This window comes from Osmerus mordax, chromosome 20, assembly GCF_038355195.1.
Source record: "Osmerus mordax isolate fOsmMor3 chromosome 20, fOsmMor3.pri, whole genome shotgun sequence".
In the NCBI taxonomy this organism is placed as follows: Eukaryota; Metazoa; Chordata; class Actinopteri; order Osmeriformes; family Osmeridae; genus Osmerus; species Osmerus mordax.
In genome coordinates this window covers 12,047,922-12,068,436 of record NC_090069.1, presented here as the reverse complement: position 1 = coordinate 12,068,436, position 20,515 = coordinate 12,047,922, and the positions used below count along the sequence as shown (strand labels likewise).

The 20,515-nt window shown below is 41.4% G+C and overlaps 1 protein-coding gene across 2 annotated transcripts in view; it reads right to left on the bottom strand.

Annotated features, from left to right (window-relative positions):
* pi4kaa (phosphatidylinositol 4-kinase, catalytic, alpha a) overlaps positions 1-20,515 on the bottom strand; it is a 209,736-nt gene that overhangs the window by 37,441 nt on the left and 151,780 nt on the right. Inside the window, exons 36-39 of one of the 2 annotated variants that reach the window (XM_067258321.1) lie at positions 14,482-14,702; positions 11,610-11,765; positions 11,449-11,528; positions 9,827-10,026 (exon numbers count right to left, since the gene is read on the bottom strand). In XM_067258321.1, the coding sequence (XP_067114422.1) occupies positions 9,827-10,026; positions 11,449-11,528; positions 11,610-11,765; positions 14,482-14,702 (657 nt within the window). The remainder of the gene's footprint in view (positions 1-9,826; positions 10,027-11,448; positions 11,529-11,609; positions 11,766-14,481; positions 14,703-20,515) is intronic. The other variant, XM_067258319.1, reaches the window with a different exon arrangement.

Below are 20,515 nucleotides of genomic sequence, written 5' to 3'. Positions count from 1 at the left end.
TAAAGGGTGTGGAAGTATGCCAGACATTATTAGAATAATCTGGTGTGTATTTATAATCTGGTGGTCCCACCGCTCAAGACCGCCCGGTCCCAACACAAGCTCTTCTCCTGTCTGGCCCCCCAGTGGTGGAATCAACTCCCCACCTCCATCAGAGATACTGACTGTCTCTCCACCTTCAAGAAAAGGCTCAAGACGCACTTGTTCCGGGAGTACAACGGTACTTAGGAATGGTTCGCTTGACCCGATGTCAGTTTCCTCAAGGATCACAATGACTCTTGCTTAGAGACTTGTTGCTCTTGTGGTTAGTGGTAACTGTAAATGTAAATGTATAACTGTGTTAAATTTTTGTTGTCGCTGTGATATATTGTTTTTATTACTGCTGCTTGCTTTTTTCCACAGGTACACTTGCACTTATAGCGGTTCATGTTGTTTAATTGTAACTTGTTTAACTACATGCTCTTATGGTTCTTCCCTTTGGCACTTACTTTGGTTGTTCACAATGTGTGCTTCATGTTTTGGCTACTCGCGATGTTTTTTTGGCTATCTTGTTGTTATGATCAGTGACCTATGCACTTTGTAAAGCTCTCTCTTGGAAGTCGCTTTGGATAAAAGCGTCTGCTAAATGAATAAATGTAAATGTATTTGAGATTTTTTGAAACAAGTTTGAAAAAGATATTGAGATTAGCGAGGATTTCATGCTATTTTCAGAGATTAGCGATTTTCTATCATTTTTTTTTAAAGTTTTATTGAAAAAAAGGGTGTGGAAGTAGGCCAGACATTATTATAATAATCTGGTGTGTATTTGAGATTTTTTGAAACAAGTTTGAAAAAGATAGAGATTAGCGAGGATTTCATGCTATTTTCATAGATTAGCGATTAATTGCAATTTTATTAAAAACTTTATTGGAAAAGTAAAGGGTGTGGAAGTAGGGCAGACATTATTAAAATAATATGATGTGTATTTGAGATTTTTGGAAACAAGTTTGAAAAGGATATTGAGATTAGCGAGGATTTCATGCTATTTTCAGAGATTAGCGATTTTGTATCATTCTTTAAAAAGTTTTATTGAAAAAATAAAGGGTGTGGAAGTAGGCCAGATATTATTAGAATAATCTGGTGTGTATTTGAGATTTTTTGAAACAAGTTTGAGAAAGATATTGATATTAGCGAGGATTTCATGCTATTTTCAGAGATTAGCAATTAATTGCGATTTTCTATCATTTTTTTAAAAACATTATTGAAAAAGTAAAGCGTGTGGAAGTAGGCCAGACATTATTAGAATAATCTGGTGTATATTTGAGATTTATTGACACAAGTTTGAAAAAGATATTGAGATTAGTGAAGATTTCATGCTATTTTCAGAGATTAGCGATTTTCTATCATTCTTTTAAAAACATTATTGAAAAAGTAAAGGCTGTGGAAGTATACCAGACATTGTTGGAATACTCTGCTGTTTGTTTGAGGTTTTATAGTCATAAAATCATTATAAAAGTCATCATTTTTCAAAATTGTATGGGTAATTTTCACCCGGTCCCTAACTCGACACTGCAAAGTAGCGTCTTCTGAATGTGAGACGAATGTCGAATATGAAACTAACTTCACCTCGGTAAAGCTTGCACGGTCCGAACTGTCGGCCAATGTGTGGGCTAGTCTAAAATGCGGATTGATTCATTCATACACTGCGTCACCGTAAACTTGTTTAAATTACATTAAAAACAGGAAATTGGGGAATTCATGCAAGAAAAAAGTAACGAGTCCATTTAAATTTCAGTAATGTAACTGCGTTATTTAATTGAAAAAAGTAATTAGTTACACTACTAGTTACCGCCAAAAGTAGTGGAGTTACAGTAACGCGTTACTCCCAACATTGGTTGAGAGTGAGTTGAGTTGAACAGTATACAGTAGGTCCTAAACTATGATGAGAACGGAATACAAGATGGTAGGTTGAGAGTGTGTGGGGAAGGGGGAGAGAGAGATAGGCTTCTGGAGAACAATGGAGGGAGTCTGTGTTAACTAGTCAGGGTTTTAGAATCCTTGCGAAAAGGGGGTATCCTTTTGGAGGTGAAGTCTTTTATTGGTCAGTTACTCCCACCTGGGCATCATCCTGAGATTGACGTATGGGTATGAAGTGGTTGATAACTTAAGTTCAGGTATTTCAAATGTCCATGTATTGCTTATACTTCAAAATATAACAATACAACATTAATAAATGGTTTAGTTCATAGATTGAAATCATTTTGATATCAAGATTGACTGATTTATCATAACAGGAAAGGAAATTACATTAAAACATAAAATTACATCAACCCAGCATTAAAAGGAAAGCATACATTGACACACACAAATTCCAATAGTCCTTCTAGTTTTGTCTTTGAGAGATGTTTGTAAATCCATTAAATGTCTGTTTTAAATGAGTTTTCTGGAGTAGGGAGAGGTTGAGAAAGGTGGGCCATTTGGCTGGCCCCCCTGGGAGAAGGAGACACAAGGTCTGGTATCAGCCCCTTTGGGGCTCATACAATTCAATCAATCGTCCTGATGTCATCAGTACTGTATCTTACTGGGGTGATCAGAAATGGCTGTGTTGGCGGTTTGACTCTCTGCTACATAATCAACCACATGCTGAAAGTGTAAAGGAGACCAACCTATTTACATTTTCTAAAGATATATTTTTGGTGGCATATTTGCCTTTTTTAATTTATCTCTGACATTTCTGACATGCTCATTTCTGAGTGCTAATGATGGGGACTTTTAACCGATTAGCTCGGTCCTGGTGGTAAGCAGCTGACTTAGTACTAACTGGTTTGTCAAGTGCAGTTTAGAAATCTATTGAGCTAGCTAGCCTGATTCAGTGAGTGTGTTTACTGTAACAGAAGACAAAGGTTAGCAATAGGATACTAACACATAAAAAATAGAGGCGTCTTGCATGTTTTCCCTACTTACAGTGCGGCTACGCGGTCAAAGGACCACCAAGTCTTCAGACAGGGATGTGGTTACTGACACCTAATGATCAGTAGATGGCACTTGCATGCAGCCAAAGAAAGGATGGAAACTGAACTGGCCTTCGTCAATCTGTCATTCATTCCGTGTTGATAGTCAGTGACATGAACAAACGTTCATTAGAATGTTTGTTGCCCATTCATTCAGCAAAATTTAATTTAATTTAAAGGATGTCAAACGGTTCGGATTAGAGTGCAGTTGGCCTATAAATGGGTAGCCTGATGTTATCAACTTTCTATTGTCAGTTGACAATAATCATGTCAAAATTAGGCACATGGACATCAAAAACATTCAATGGTCTGATAGATCCAGTTATCCTGGCAAAAGATTTATTGTTCTTCATGTATTGTCAGGCCAAGTACTGTATGAGAGGCAAGTGTAACTAGTTTGGAAATTCTCAAATTCTTTCTGAAATTCAATGTTTTATTTGGCCTATTGCTGTAACACTGGGATTCCAGTTCCCAGTGCGGATCGCGGGTTTTGCATGAGCAGTAGCGCATATTATGTGTGCAAACTAAATTTCCGTTTGATGAATCAAGTATGTGGCCTATCTACAACAACTAGAAGGACAGATTACAGACAGTGAACATTATTGGGTGTGCTCACGCCTTCGGCGAGCACAACCATTGTTCTCTCACATATATATTATTATTATTTCTTTTTGCCCCCCTAAGCATCAGTCAATATTTGGGCTACATAGACAACATCACTGTCAAAGGTGCTTTTTTATAGCGATTTTTATTTACTTTCCGTTGCTTGGTTTAAGTAGAAATTATGTTTTTGTGTCGAAAGGTGAAGCTAACGGTGGCTAACTTGCTAGCCTCAGTCACTGACATTGGTAACGTCACTGACGTTGGTAACGTCACTAACGTCACGAAAACACATGTGACTACCTCTAGCAGAACATTAGTTTAGCAGCTCATTAACTTCTGTGAGATAGCTAGGCTAACTATGGCTTTACTGCAAGGCAGCTGCAGAAACGCCACAAGCAAAGAGGAAGGGCTGGACTGGGACCGAAAATCGGCCCTGGCATTTTTGGGTTAAGGGTGATAACTATTTACTCATTTTACTTTGTGATATGACACACAATTGTGATGTGTAACATACAATATCAGCTGATATTATTAAGGAAGTACATCTACTTTCGGAAACAGTAGTCTACTATTTCACTGAAGCATTAGCATCATGACATTAGGTGCGTTCGACATGAACTGACTTCATGCAGCACTGCAGCCGGCTGCCGGCGGCTGACTTGAAACAGTGAATTCTGGTTAGACTTTGTTCAACTTGAGACGGCGCCGAGGCTAGGTCACTGTGACGTAGCCATCAAAGTACCGTGAGATCGATTCGAGAACTGCCGGCTGTGTATCCGAGCGCATTTTCTCAAGAGCAACTGCAAGGGTTCTAATGACGACACAGCTATTTCATGATTGGCCAGACTCACACACGACAACTTTGACGCATGTTTTGTAATTATTCTGACACCTGCAATTTCGCCAAAGCTCAAATCCTGATCAAATAGTTTAATTGAATTAAAAATGTGTTGAAGAAAGGGGTTTAGTCCGCCTCTTCACTAACGGAAAGACTAAGTTTAATTATAAATAAAGTAAAGTAAGCAAACAGCGCTTGATCGGCCATGACTGACGTCAACGCAGCAAACCACGAGAAGCTGGAATGTCCGACTTTACAGAGCCGTTTTCAACTCCTTCCCGACTGCAAGCGGCTACTCTCGCCGGTCATTTCATGCATCCGCAGTCCATGTCGAACGCACCTATTAGCCTCTGTTGCCCGGGCAACACATACTGCAGCGGTCTATGATGCATCTGTTTTCAATCGTTAAAATAAACATTCCTCACAAAAAAAAAATCGTTGTAGGATTATGTATTTATTATGACATTAGATTACAAGTAAACGATTTGTGGGTGAAATTATTGTGATATGGGTGTGGCTCCAGAGGGTGTGACGGTAAGGCCACACCTAAGGCTTGTGCCAATATAACTGGGTGTGAGCTTGTAGGGTCACATCCGTACTTGAGGTGCAAGCCGGCAGCATTGTTTGTCATGTAAGTTTGAGTCTTTTTAACGTTTCTTAAAGATGTTGTATGTTAATCATCAATGCATGCAAGACTGCGCAAGTAAATGGTGCGTGGGTTTGTTTGTAGCCGGGGCTGATTGCAGTGAGTGTCGGGAAGCTGATTGTGTTGTACTATGGGCTTTCTGTGTTTTGGGTATGTGTTTGCCTATAATGATTTTAATTATGTATGGTTGCTATATGTGCTGTATTGTTGCCTTGTCTTATTTCAAATTGTTTGTTTCCTAGATGGGGCGGTTCCTGGGGCGGTTAAACGCTGTTGTTAAATACCTGATCTACTACTGAGCCTTATAATAAAATCTATATTTTTATACTAATTCTCAGTGCCTCTTTGGTGAGGGAAACCTGGGTGTACTGGGCATTACATTATCATTACCTGTGGTTTCAAACCAGTGTAGCTCACTGCAACGCTGTAGCCTACTAGAGACACTAGTGAGTAGCTAACATCTCCACAGCTGTTTAGGAAGTCAAACGGCGACAGAACATGTTCGGCACTCCCCTTACTCAAAAGTCTTTCAATAGGTGAATCTGACTACTAACCTGAACTTCATTGCCACAGCCTAAACTTTGTCAATCTGTTCATGAAAATAATTAATTTCATCCTAAACCGTACAACGGAACGTTCAATCGAATTCAACCAACGCAATCGCTACCAAGACGAACACAGCAGTAGTCTAGTACTGTACCGTAGTACAATTTACCGGGGCATCTTCTCCACACAGGGCTATATAGCATTTTGCGTTGTTACTGACAATGATCGCTACCAGTGAGCTTTTTATGAATGAGCGATTTTCCACTAAATAAATGTCAAGCTTATTTACGTTTTTGGGGGCATATTTTCAGTTAGCAGATGGTACTGTTTGAATCGCGATTCCATCTTCTACTGCCGGTAACGTCGTAGAATAATCTTCAAAGGGGGTTCTTTATTAATGAATGAATGCAATATGAGTAGGCTAAATGCCTGAAAATATCACGAGAAGGGAAAAACTTAAAAGGACGTTTAAGTCGCTCTGGATAAGAGCGTCTGCTAAATGACTAAATGTAAATCAGAGATTAGGTCAGGTTTTACACAGGTCTGCCAAATGTGTTCGTTTTGATTCAGCTATGAGGCTGCCTCTTGCAGCAGAAATGAGAAGACATCTATTTCATTCTACACTTCACTCGTATTTTGAGTTGTAAATGAGCAGCAAAAAAAAGATGCTTTTAAATCTATTTAATCTTTATAAATAATAAGTATGCATTTTTATATAAAATATACAGAAATATCAGTTGTAAAAATGTCATTAAAAAACGGACCCCTGTGCAACCGACGCAAGCAAGCACACCCTACAATTTCCCAAGAAATTGTACCCTCTGTAGTTTATTATGTTATGAACACTGCCTTTATTTCCCAACTCCATTCAGTAGGCTACCTTTCTAGTGCAGTTCCCATAGAAGTCAATCAGCATATAATAGCTGTACGTTTGTCTGTGTTCAAAATGCAATATCCCATCCCCCCTCGTAATAACCAAGTTGTAGATCGGCAGATTTGGTCTTGAATCAAATACCTTAAACAATGTTTCACAAGTAGTTTTGTCAACTTTCAAGCACATCTTGTATGTTTGGCTTACATTTCTGGCATATTTTCCCCCCCCTTTCATCCAGGAACTAAATAGAATAAATAGGCTCATTTCGGGCATTGCATTGTGCACAGGATGTGTTTTTCTTTGTTTGACCTGGTAAACCATGAATACATCTTTCAGGCTGTTTGGAAGGTGCAATATTCCATCCCCGCTTCTAATGATAGATTGCGTAGTGAATTAAGGCCTATTTAAGGATTTAAGGCCTATATATGCTTCTGCGTTTTTCGAAAAACGGACACATGGGAACGCCCTCTCCGTCAAGGAACGCCCTCTCCGTGCCCCTCGGAGAGCTCTACGTGCACCTCCTGATTTTCCTGACTATCCGTCCGTCCGTCATTTTACGGATACCCCTTGGCTGGGATTGGTCCGTATTAAGAACCGCTTGCGTCAGGGGCGGGGTTGCCGTGACCATAGATATGGCCATGACCAACAAGAGAACAGAATCCTTTGACCGCCATTGTTGTAAGTTTTTACAATTCATATTTCAGCTAAACAGTACATGTAAATCAGCATCTGAATTAAAATGTGACAAGAAATGGGCAGTGTAGTTGCTGAAAATGTGCGTATTTTATTGATGAAACGGCTAATTTGTAAATTTGCTCCGACTTCTCGATAACCTAGGTAAATAAACACTCCACAACGACTTACAAAAGAACCTTGCGCCACCTACTCTTCTGGCGGTTAATTGTTTTACATTTACATTTACATTTAATTATTTAGCAGACGCTCTTATCCAGAGCGACTTACAGTAAGTACAGGGACATTCCCCCGAGGCAAGTAGGGTGAAGTGCCTTGCCCAAGGACACAACGTCAGTTGGCATGACCGGGAATCGAACTGGCAACCTTCGGATTACTAGTCCGACTCCCTCACCGCTCAGCCACCTGACTCCCTTTTTCACCACCCACAGCCTACGGAGAACCATAAACGAAGTCTATCCGTCCGTATCCGTGCGTATCCGTGCGCCCGCCCATCCGTAAACGGAGACGCAGAAGCATATTGCGGACTTTACTCTCAACAGTTGCCTTCAACGTATAGTCTACTCAAGTCAAGTTACCGTCAACATTCCATTCTGATGCTAACACAGCTCTTTCACCACCTCAAGAATCGGATGAGAGGTTGTGCTGGTAAACGAAGGGTTGCGGGTTCAACTCCAGACATAGGCTTTTTTTTTTTTGACAAAACAGTTTCTAGTCTTCTGGGTAATCCCGGTGTATCTATTATGTACATTTTACAATATTTTGCAATTTTGAAGGAGGAATCCGCCATTGCTGCTTGCAGCTATATTTTTACATATATTTAAAATATATTCTACCATATATTAAACATACATGTGACACTATATCTTTACATATATTACCAATACATTTCCCCATATAAATCGTAATACATTATGGTGGTATTTATAAATATAAAATTGCATATATTGGATGGATATTTAAACATATATTATATATTCATTTACATTTAGTCATTTAGCAGATGCTCTTATCCAGAGCGACTTACAGTAAGTACAGGGACATTCCCCCGAGGCAAGTAGGGTGAAGTGTCTTGCCCAAGGACACAACGTCAGTTGGCATGACCGGGAATCGAACTGGCAACCTTCGGATTACTAGCCCGATTCCCTCACCACTCAGCCACCTGACTCCCTCTCGCAACATATTCATGTTGAATATGTTGCAATGTATTGTAAAATATAAATATTCATATTCATATTCAATCCCATATTTGGAAATATATTGCCTAATATATCACATGATATTTTTCAACATACGGCAATATATTTTCCTTCCGTAAGGGAAGACAGTCTCAACATATTATATTATCCTCTCTATATTATACAATGCATGTCTTGTCATTCTAAAAGTTGTTCAATTGAAAAGGCTAAGCATCAACATGTAAAATCAAGTAAGCCTATAGCCTAGAATTTTAAAACTACACTTGGCTCTCATTTTTGCAATACTTGGACCGTGTCCTGACAATAAATCAAGAACATTACATGTTTCGCCAGGATAACTGGATCTAATTAGACCACTGAAGGTTTATGATGTCCCTGTGTGTTTATACTTTTGACTGGGGACAACAACGCAATTCAGTCAGCAGACTACAAAAAGTTGATCATTTATAGACTAACTGCAGTCAAACCAACAACATGTGTGACATCCTGTAGCCAATCAATTCGATTTTGGTAAATGATTAAAGGGATAGACCGGATCACCGGAAATTAATGGCAGAATGATGAAAGAACATTCATTTTCCGACCTTGCCTTTGCTCCGTGCATGAAGCGCCATCTAGCGATCATTATATGTCAGTAACAATGTGCCTGTCTGAAGACTGAGGGGTAATTTGACCCCTATCTGTACAATAAACAAAGACCTTAATTATAAGAACAGGGGCCTGTTCCATAAACGTTGCTCAAAAAAGCAGGGATTTAAGTTTTTAACCTGACTTGAATGAACCTAACAAGTCAGTTGGGGCTGAAACGGTTCCACAAAGGTCAATTCTAGTTCATGCAATTTGACTAATTCGAGGCCTGACAGTTACGGATGGACCAGGCTAGTTTCGCAGAATAAGTTGCCATAGTAAGTGAGTTTGAACTACATTCAACTGGCTTTATGGAACCGAATCAAATGGAAATGAGTCAGACTAACTGACATAAGCCTGGTTTATTCGGTAAACTTGCTTTATGGAACATGCCTCTGAAAGATCTGATTGTTCCCTGTCCCTGTTTTTAAGATATCGAACTGGGCCAGAAAATATCAACAATTACATTGAAATTTATGTCCTGCAAATCACACATTGCATTGTTGCATCCACATAAGAATAAAGTGTTCTCCTGGAGCATGGAAATAATTTCAGCTTTTACAATAAATCGTGTAAATTAAATTAAACAAATCGAAATACTAAATACATTTCTGAACGTTTGATTCAATGCGTTTGCTACCAGTGTTCCACAAAGTCTAGAATTGTTTGGCAGTTGGTTAGCCCCGGCTAAACATACTGTGTTCTATTGTCCACCCTAGTAAAAGGGGTGCCATAGGAACCACTGCTGTAATACTGTACCACTCCATGTGCAAATATCTGTGTGTATGTGTGTGTGTGTGGAGCTATAAGTACCTCGAGGGCAGTTGCATAGCCAGATAAGGAGCGATGCTCCAGGCCAGGTTGACATTGTCCTTCCACTGCTTCTCTGTCAGACTGATGTACTTGGACCTCCAGTTGGCAATGCTGGTCTCCACGGACTGCTCTGTAGAAATGGCCAGCTCATGGGTGGACAGTGGATTATACCACGTCGTCAAGCGCTCAATCTCACTGGCCTGGAGAAAGGAGAAAAGGCAAATATGAAAGAAAATTATAAAGAAAAGGAGAAATAAAGAAAGGGAGGAGGGAGACATAAATAATCAAGTCTTATTTTCAAGGGAACCAATCAAAAGAATACAAATTAATGAATATATACAAACATGTACACTCACCGGCAACTTTATTAGGTACACCTCTTCAATTGCTTGTTAACACAAATAGCTAATTAGTCAATCACATGGCAGCAACTCAATGCATTTAGGCATTTAGACGTGATCAAAACAACTTGAAGTGACCAAGCATTTAAGTGACTTTGAACGTGGCATGGTTGTTGGTGCCAGATGGACTGGAGTATGACAGAAAATGCTGATCTATTGGGATTTTGACGCACAACCATCTCTAGGGTTTACAGAGAATGCTCCGAAAAAGAGAAAATACCCAGTGAGCGGCAGCTGTGTGGACGAGAATGCCTTGTTGAGATCAAGAGGAGAATGGGCAGACTGGTTCGAGATGATAGAAAGGCAACAGTAACTCAAATAACCACTCGTTACAACCAAAGTATGCAAAATACCATCTCTGAAAGCAACAACACGTCGAACCTTGAAGCAGATGGGCTACAGCAGCCGAAGACCACGCCGGGTGCCACTCCTGTCAGCTAAGAACAGGAAACTGAGGCTACAATTCGCACAGGCTCACCAAAATTGGACAATAGAAGATTGGAAAAACGTTGTCTGCTCTGAGGAGTCTCGATTTCAGATGGTAGGGTCAGAATTTGGCTTAAACAACATGAAAGCATGGATCCATCCTGCCTTGTATCAATGGTTCAGGCTGGTGGTGATAGTGTAATGGTGTGGGGGATATTGTCTTGGCACACTTTGGGCCCGTTTGAGCACCAATTGAGCATCGTTCAAACGCAACAGCCTACCTGAGTACTGTTGCTGACCATGTCCATCCCTTTATGACCACAGTGTACCCATCTTCGGTTGACTACTTCCAGCAGGATAATGCACCATGTCACAAAGCTCAAATCATCTCAAACTGGTTTCTTGAACATGACAATGAGTTAACTGTACTCCAATGGCCTCCACAGTCACCAGATATCAATCCAATAGAGCACCTTTGGGACGTGTTGGAACGGGATATTCGTATAATGGATGTGCAGCCGACAAATCTGCTGCAGCTGCGTGATGCTATCATGTCAATATGAACCAAAATCTCTGAGGAATGTTTCCAACACCTTGTTGAAAGTATGAGACAGAGAATTAATGCAATTATGAAGGCAAAAGGGGGTCCTACCCGGTACTAGCGAGGTGTACCTAATAAAGTGGCCAGTGAGTGTATATCCACATACACATTTATCAGTGGGAATAAAAGCAGAATAATAATGTCCACCATTCTCAAACATCTAGGAAGAAGGGAAGAATAACAGACTGTCTCACCAGTAGAGCCAGCAGCAAGGTCCTACGCTTCATGTAATACTTATGCAGCTGAGTCCCTTTGTTGCTTTTCTTAGAAATTCCTGGAAGGTGACATTGAACAGGTTAAATATGTTTATGTTTTGTATTTGTGTGTGTGCATATGTGTATCTTTGTGTGCATACCAGATTTCTTAGATGTTGTGGACATGCCACTGGAGAGCGGGTATGTGTTGATCCATCCCTGTCCACTTTGTTGGGAGCGAGAACTGGAGTCCATGTTGTTTCTGGGGTCAGCAGCAGTCATTACAGACAGGCTGTTCAACGAGGGATCCTGGTTGTCTATGCACACAGATTCACAGTCAGTAGGCATAGACAGACACACTTTCACTCTTTCTTGGTATCTTTCAAAAGTTCTCTTCCTCTTTCCCCCTCTGTGTCTCTCCTTGCTCACTTTATTGACTCCTGTTATTTTGAAAGCTGGTAATATATTTTCTTCTTATCTTTACTCTCTTTATCTCTCAACCTCTGGCACAAGACACATAGGTGGTTTGAACAGCAATTTTCTGTGATCCAACCCCCCCCCCCCCCTTGAGGTTTGTTTTTACTACTTTCAGCTCCAACTCTCTCTTCTGTTCCTCCATGTCCCAGTGTGCGAGTCACAAAGAGTGTTTGCCAATTTCTATCCTGCAACCCTCTCATAAAATGTTGTTCATTCATGGTGATCCGTCTCTGTTCCAATCCACTACCCCCCTTTCAATCTGCACAAACACAGAGCATCCACAAGAAAAACAAGTGGAGTGATTTTTACTGATCTATTTGATGGAGGGAGAAGTTTTTGACAAGCGAAGATGATCCTGAGCTGTTAATCCCAAGACACTGAGATAGACTTGCATTTGAGAAGAGTGAAATCCTATGGTAGTAGAAGATGGCTAGAGCCACTGGCTATAAAGGGTCCATAAACTGTGCACCTCCTTTCCATTTCGTTAAAGATGCTGTAAAGCAAATTCCATGATTTGCTTCTCAGTACATTATATAAGTGTGAAATTAGTTCCTGAAAGCATGTGCAAAGCGCAAAAACTTTGTCGCACTTAAATGTGGAGTTAGACCGTTGAACAGTTTCTCTCCCGTTTTCAGCTCAGGTTTTGTATAGGCGGGGCAAAAACCTGACCTATCTACGTCACAGCGACCTATCTACTTCAGATCACAGACGGTTGCATTCTGTTACTCAGCTTGTACGATGCAAAGACAAATTCATTAACACATAAAAGACTCAGAGACTGCAGAGGCCTGTTCCATAAAGGCAGCTCAAAAAAGTTAGACTTAAAGTCCCAAACTTGACTTGCATTAGATTAATTACTCAAGCGGAGCTAAAGCGGTTCCATAAAGGCCAGTTTCTTACTAATTCAAATCAGATTTAAGTAGTCAAGCTAATTGCGCGTGCACCCTATTCTTAAGCAGCCTGAGAGGTAAAACATGGATCATACAATCCACCACAGCAAAAGCAATGCACACGGTCACGTGACTTCTTCCAGAAAGAACGTTCCCTTTAAATCGTGTACATTGACAGCTCCCTCATCACAGCTCATTGACAGCTCTTTCATCAAAATAAAATGACACGCCATTATCTTATTTACACGACGGCAAGTCATTTCTGTCTCATGGTTGTCGCCCTGCCCCCCTCCCAAAGCTGTAAACCTAGGGGAAATACTGATAGGCCTATGCCTAATGCCTAAACATTTGAAATCACGTGTGTAGCCTATATCAAAGCATGTTTAATGCATTAGGCTAAATGTTGTAGCCTATGTAGTCTATTTAAGTTGATTTTGTATAAATGTAGCCTACATATTAAACTGATGAGAATAAGAAAATGAGAATGTCCGTGGTAAATCATTGTTTTCCCGTTGGGTCAGTGTTATAGGAACGTCTGGTTAAGCAAAAACACGATCTAAGCCTGACAATTAGCCTGCCCCGGAGCAGGATAGTTTCGAAGCATAAGTTACCATAGTAACCGAGTTCGAACTACGTTGAGTTAGCTTTATGGAACCGAATGAACTAGAAATGAGTCAGACTAACTGACATAAGTCTGGCTTATTCGGTAAGCTCGCTTTATGGAACAGACCTCTGGTAGGTCTGTTCTGATAGTGTTGCTGTTGTTGCTGAATTCAATTAATTTGAGGGGGCGGAGCTTCAGCTCCTCCCAGTCTCAAGCAAAGAAGACTGCTGATTTTCTCACGATTTAAAAGCCTAATTTAACATAATTGTCTGGGGTTTTTTCATTCGAATTTGGATGGGTAGTTAACAACACATTCTTCTGTGGTGTGATGAACTTATAACTCATTTTCAATTCCACTTTACAGCATCTTTAACAATAGAAGTATGAGACCCTCAAATCAGTGGCTCTTGGACAGTCTACTTTGGAGCTCGTCAATGTGTATGAGTGTGAAACCAATTATTTTTTTCTCTCTCTCTTGGGTCATATCAGGAGTGCAAAGGAAAGGGAGGTCTGGGTGGGTAAATGGAGGCGGGTCAATTTCTCAATTTGTACTTTCCCGTTTTTTTTGTTTGACAAATTGACAAATTGATCTGGAGGGAGCAACTGCTCCAGTGAGGCGTCGTGATGAGAATCATAGAAAAAGGAAATCAGTCATGCCTTTTGACACAGGTAACAAATCTACACTTCACCTCATGGCTGAACGATGAGAGTAGGAAGAAAGTGGTGGTCAGAGAGATGAAAATATAGAGAGAAAAAAGAGAGGGCAAAAAGAGACATAGTAGACTGAAGACGACAAAGGCAGACAGACGTGGACAAAGAGAAAACAAAGAAGCAAAAAAGCGTGCTAGAAAGATAATACTCCATATCAATAAATTGATAGGCCAAAAGATTGACAGTCAAATGAAAAGATAGACAGACGGATAAACATAACAATTGCTCAATCTACCAGTCTGTCTATCCTCAGCCCAGTGGTGTACAGTCCAGAAGTGCATTTGACCTGTGTAAAACCATGCCCTGGGCAGTAATAGTGGTGTACTCTGGGGACCAACGCTGTAGGCTTACTTAAGATCGATATTGGAGAAGTGCTGGACACAATAAGCGATCCGAATATCCCGGCAGAGAGGGTGCTGGGGGCGGGGTTGGCGCCAAGCTCACCAGGTGGGACCAATTGGCATGCGGCCAGGTACTTCTTGTCTGACAGGATGCTGGCGTAGAAGCGGGTCATGATGCTGATGTCCTCACGGAGATGCTTGTCCCCCTGGGTGGGGAACTTGGGGGTTACACTGGGGACAGGCAGGGAGAGAAGCTATGAGTTAGTATTATTCATGGCTTAGAGTACTGTGTACTGGACAGACTATGTTAGGTACAGATAGGTACAGCTTGTCACTGTGAGTGAAAAGCTTAAGTCATAGTGAATAGCCGAAGAAGGGAAAAAGAGAAAAAGGATGTCACCAAGGACAGAACTGAAATGGGTAGGACACGGAGTCTGTTTTTCCTTTCTGCTTAAGTTTATTTGCTATGCTCTTTGTGTGTTGCTATGTGTGTGGTATGCATACAGATGTTCTTCATTTAAGTTGAGCATCTCACTTCAGCAAAATGGTGCAACGTGTCGCGTGATGGGTTATCTTTTTCTCTGCATCTTGGCTTACAGATCTTTCGTTTATAGCAAGAGCCACACTGGTTCTTCAGATGCGACATCCTGAATGACTGCATGGAGCGATATTAGTGCAAACTGAATCTGAAAAGCTTCATTATGTGTTATTTTGCCTACAAACATCTCTGCCATTGTCTATACCATGCTATTCAATGAATGGTCGTCAGGTGTGCCTGAGCAGGGAAACATCTAAAACATACTGGACAGTGGACCCTGAGGACCATGGGCCGGTTGCACAAAACACCTTGTTATGATTTTCCTTAAAGTCAGAGTTAAAGTTTCCTTAAAATTGGTTACACAAAACACTTAAGTCTTTAAGTATTTAAGGTTTTCTCCTTTTCTTGGTCTTATACTTAAGGAATCTCTTAAACTGTTGCACCATAGACCTTATCAACCAAAGTAAGGAGAATTACTTAAGGTACCTCAGACTTGACCGTAACCCAATGTTTCTCATTAAATACATAGTGGTGACCTGCCCGATGTTCGTAATTAAAGATCCTGTAAAGTGGAATTAAAAACGAGTTTTAAGTTCACCACACCACAGAATAATGTGTTATTAACTACCCATCCAAATTCGAATGGAAAAAAACACAGACAAGTATGTTAAATTAGGCTTTGAAATCGTAAGAAAATCAGCACTCTTCTCTGCTTGAGACTGGGGGGGCGTGTCACCTGAAGGAGCTGAAGCTCCGCCCCTCGCTGCCTACCTAAGACCCAGATAATGGACGCAACGTAAAGCCGAACAAAACCGTATAGAATTAGAATGTATTTGTTTAATGAGTGAAACATACAGATGCATATAAATGAAATGTTCCCCTGAGCTGTAACAGTAAAAATTGACACCAGAGACAGCAGACAATGATCTCTCCAGCTAGGCTACTTCTAGCACATTAGCTACCATTTCACCAAAATACTATCATTCTACACCGAGTAGCCCAATATCAAGTTAGCGATTTGCACTAACTCATAGCAGAGATACCTCTGGAAAAGTTATCTAGTATAATTATAACAAGCACACAGAACTGAGTGATGAACTGCTGGCGGCGGTGGATGGTCCAGGTGCGGAGGAGAAACGGCCGGGAGGGCGATGCTCGGTACGGCTCTGCACTGCAAGAGAAGCCGTGTGTCCACGAACCCCGTCTGTCTCTGGTCCATGTTAAAACTATCCGCCATGAAATGGTCACTGCAGAGGCGGCTGTTGGAGTTTATCCGAAGCTTTCCATCAGCATGGCTCTTCACAAAAACAATCCACCTATTTTTCCTTTCCTCATCAATAGGCAAATTAAATAGCGTTGCAGCGCAGCTGAAGTTTTTGCATCCAGGGAAGATGCAGTTGCGGGTGGAGGGACACATTCTGAAGATAGCTAAGCTAGCTGATGTAGGCTACAGTAACAGTACAGCAGGAGGAACCATTCAGTGATCTGATGTAGATGGGTCGAAATGACGTAGATGGTAAAGAATATATTGCGCTTATTAAAGTTCTGTCTTATGATCTGAGAAGTGTGCTCAGGCTTAAACATGGTGTCTCACACAGGGTGTGGGAAGCAGGCTGTTCTTTGTGTCTCTATCTCTTCATTTTCAGAAACAACCTTGAAACCGGGTGGAGATGGCACCCGAGCAGGTGGGACGCGTAGGCAAAAACAACTCCCTGATGCACGAGAGATCAAGCTCAACCCTCTTTTCATCTTTCTGTTTTAATTGCACTGTATAAATATATGCTGGGGAGGGCCAGATAGCCAGTTGGACTTCATGAACCAGCCCAAACTGTTGCGGTAGGGAAACGTAGACAACCCCAGCTCTGTACTTGTTGATTTCCAACTGCTGCATTAAAGCTGATATTATCGGACCTCTGCGACTCCAGACCACTCTTTCTAGAACACAGATTTGTGTCAAAGAATACTGTAATGACCAGCTTAGGTCCGAAAGCAACAGGCATGCGATGACGTTACAGGATCTGAATCGTTTATTCACAGTAACACAGGCTACTGTTTGGCCATAGCCTACGCCAAATCAACTAACAGAATGGTACTAGCACACACAGAGCAATCACGACCAGCTCTTGAAAACCCAGGCGCAAGAGAGAGCGCTAAAAAGGTCAAACCTGGTCCTAACAATGCCCCATCCCTTCAGCCCAACCCCCCCATGCCCCTCCACCAACCACCAGGATGCCCTGCAACCGAACATTCCGTGCATTCCTGTGATTGGCAGATGGCAGGTTGATCGGCATGTCAGACCCCGCGAACACTGAACAATGGCCACAAAACACAACAGCCCAACATGCCACACATTTACATTTACATTTAGTCATTTAGCAGACGCTCTTATCCAGAGCGACTTACAGTAAGTACAGGGACATTCCCCCGAGGCAAGTAGGGTGAAGTGTCTTGCCCAAGGACACAACGTCAGTTGGCATGATGGGAATCGAACTGGCAACCTTCGGATTACTAGCCTGACTCCCTCACCGCTCAGCCATCTGACTCACACACATCTGTCTGTGCGGGTCGCTACAATACCATCATTACATATTGGAATAGACACAAAGATTTTGAATCCTTCAGTCTTAAATTTCATTTAGTCAGGTCTAAAAAAGTTTTTTACCCTCGTTCATTTCCAGAACCGCTGGCCGCAGAAAGTTATGACAAAGTAGCAAAAAAGTATTGAGTCACAGCCTACAAAGCGGAGCTCTACAAACGAAACCCGCAGCATGTACACGGTGATAAAACTACAAATCCTGTTATAAATGCAATACCTGCCCGCGAAATCTGCGCTTCCTCAGAGTTTGTTAAAGTTCGGCTACGTGTGGAAAATGGGAAAGTATACTTTCAACGAGACATGGCTATATCACAGCGATTTCCACTGTTGGTTACAAGCGGTACCCAGCTCCAGGTACAAGGCTCGCTGCAAACTTTGCCCAAAAAATATTCAACAATTACAAATGTGATTGTTTTATCTGTAAATTACATTTATGCTTATGCTTTTTCAATGACTTAATTCATTGAAATAAAATGTTTTTTTTTCAGAATTTCTTTGATTTGAATATTTTTTGGGGTAATGCGTCGTGTAGGTCTTAAATTTCAATCTTTATGGTTTTAAAATGTCTTAAAAAGGTCTTAAATTTGACTTGCTGAAACCCGCAAGAACCCTGGAGTAGCAGTATCCTAATGCGAGGTCTCACATCCCAAGAAAAAGCCACAAGTGTGTCCCTAAAAGTGTCTTGGTTGCTCGCACGACACAACAAGCCTTTCACTGATGCAGAGCTTTTCAAAGATGTCATGATTGCTGTGTTGGAGGAACTAGCTGATGATAAGTCGATGGATGGAGTCATTGCCTCTGTCAAACAGATACCCCTTTCTGCGAGGTCCGCTACCCGCCGCATAGACGCGTTATCAAATGCTGTGCAGGGAGCTGTTATCAGTGACCTCAATCAAGCTAATTACTTCTCCTTAACGGTGGACGAGAGCACTGACAACACAGATGTTGCCCAGATGTGCGTCTTTGTTATATACTTTGATGGGAAAGAGTTTAAGGAAGACCTGCTGGCTCTTATTCCGGTGGAGGGGCAAACTACTGCTGTGACCGGTCTGATGGTTGAGTTCATCAAGCAACTACGCGCAAACTTTGCATCTAGGCTGGAGGACTTTTCTGTCCCAAGAGACGTACTTGCTTTTGTGCGTGACCCTCTCGCAATCCGACCAAGGGGAGAACTCTCCTCGCTGGCTAAAACAGTACTGCCCTCTTTGAATGAGGCCAAATTTGAGATGGAGCAGTTCTTATTGGTGGAACAGCAGGATCATTGAGTGACTTCTGGATCGCATGTTCAGAGGAGTACGGGGCCATAAAGAAACTGGCGATGTACGTCTTAACAATGTTCCCCTCCACATACACATGCGATCAAGACATACGAGAGGAACAGACTTACAAATGAAAACCTGGAAAACTGCCTGCGGATTTCAGTGACGTCTGTAACATCAGACATTAAAAAAATTGTGCCAATGCCAATTTTCCCATTAAGTGAGTACCCTAACCTAATCCTATGAGAATTCATCTCGAATGTCAGTCACTGAGATTGGTCTGAAATATTTGTCCTTATTTGTGTCATTTCAGGAGCATGGTGAATCCACCATGGGCGTTGCGTGACCGCCCGATCATCATTGTCATACAGATATATTGTTTTACAGATCTGTGCTGATGTTATTACGCCACGTTTACTGGATTTATTTGTTAAATAATAAATCATTGTTCCTCATTCTTCCTCTGTCGCTTCCACGTCTTCCTCCTCTCCTCTGTCCTACGGAAATTTCCCTGCGCTCATCAGGCCTCTCACTGTTCCTCTCCTCCTCCATGTCCTCACTCCTCTCTGCTGCCACAGCACCCTCAATCGCTTCACAGATGAGCTGGAACACCCAACGTCCTGACACATAAAAGAAAAAAATACAATCCCATTATTGTTAGCCATCACACTAAAAGCCATCAGTGTTTCAACTCCTCAGACTAACTTCTCCTCAGACAAGGTAGCTATAGCTAAATGTCATTTCTATGAGTGAGGTAACGTTAAAAATAGCTTTATTGAACGTCCCACAAAGCAAGTAATTGGCAACACCTGAAACACATTGTGTCATGAGAAGACTGAACAAAACGCATGTTTTCTATTAACAATTACCATTTCTTGTCATTTAAAAAATGAAAGGAGCGAAACATGCCATTTAATAAACAACTTACTAACCTCGACCGTTCGGTCATTCATGCCGGGAAATATCAAACTTTGGCTTTGGCGTATCGACCTCGCTATTGCTCGGTCGATACGTTAAAACCGCCTCAGTCTGATATTTCCCGGCATGAATGACCCCACTCTCGGTTAGTAAGTAGTTAATATCTCTGCCAAAAAAAGTTTCATGGGTTTACGATACATTTTATTTCATTGATCTAGCTATGTCAATTTAGAGATACTAGTTATAAACCAACCAACACTTATCCGTGACAGCCGTACGAAGACGTTACGGGCGAGTTACCTTGCCAGAACAAACAGGAGGATTCTAGATAATTTTAGGAGGCTATTTCTAATAAGTTTTAGAATTTTGACATTACTTACATCAACATGGTCGTCTTTTTCATCCCAACGTGGTGGGTCGTCATCGTTGGTGCACATAACATAGAGTTAATATTACTAGAGGAAGCAACTTTTGTCTTCCAAGATGGCGTCCCCATTCATTTCTATGAAAAGTGCTCAGTGGCGCAGTGAGGCAAGCGAGAGTGCGAAACCGGACCGCGCCATATTTCCACTTCCGACTCTTCCGGTCTAGCGTTAAACAGTGGGTCGCTTTTTTCCTAGCTCCGAGACTCGTGCACGCTTGCAACTAGCTGTACACGTCATACTTTGCAACAACCAGTCGCGAGCATAGATTTATATGGTTGCGAGCGTGAGCTAAGGCATTGCAGTGGCAG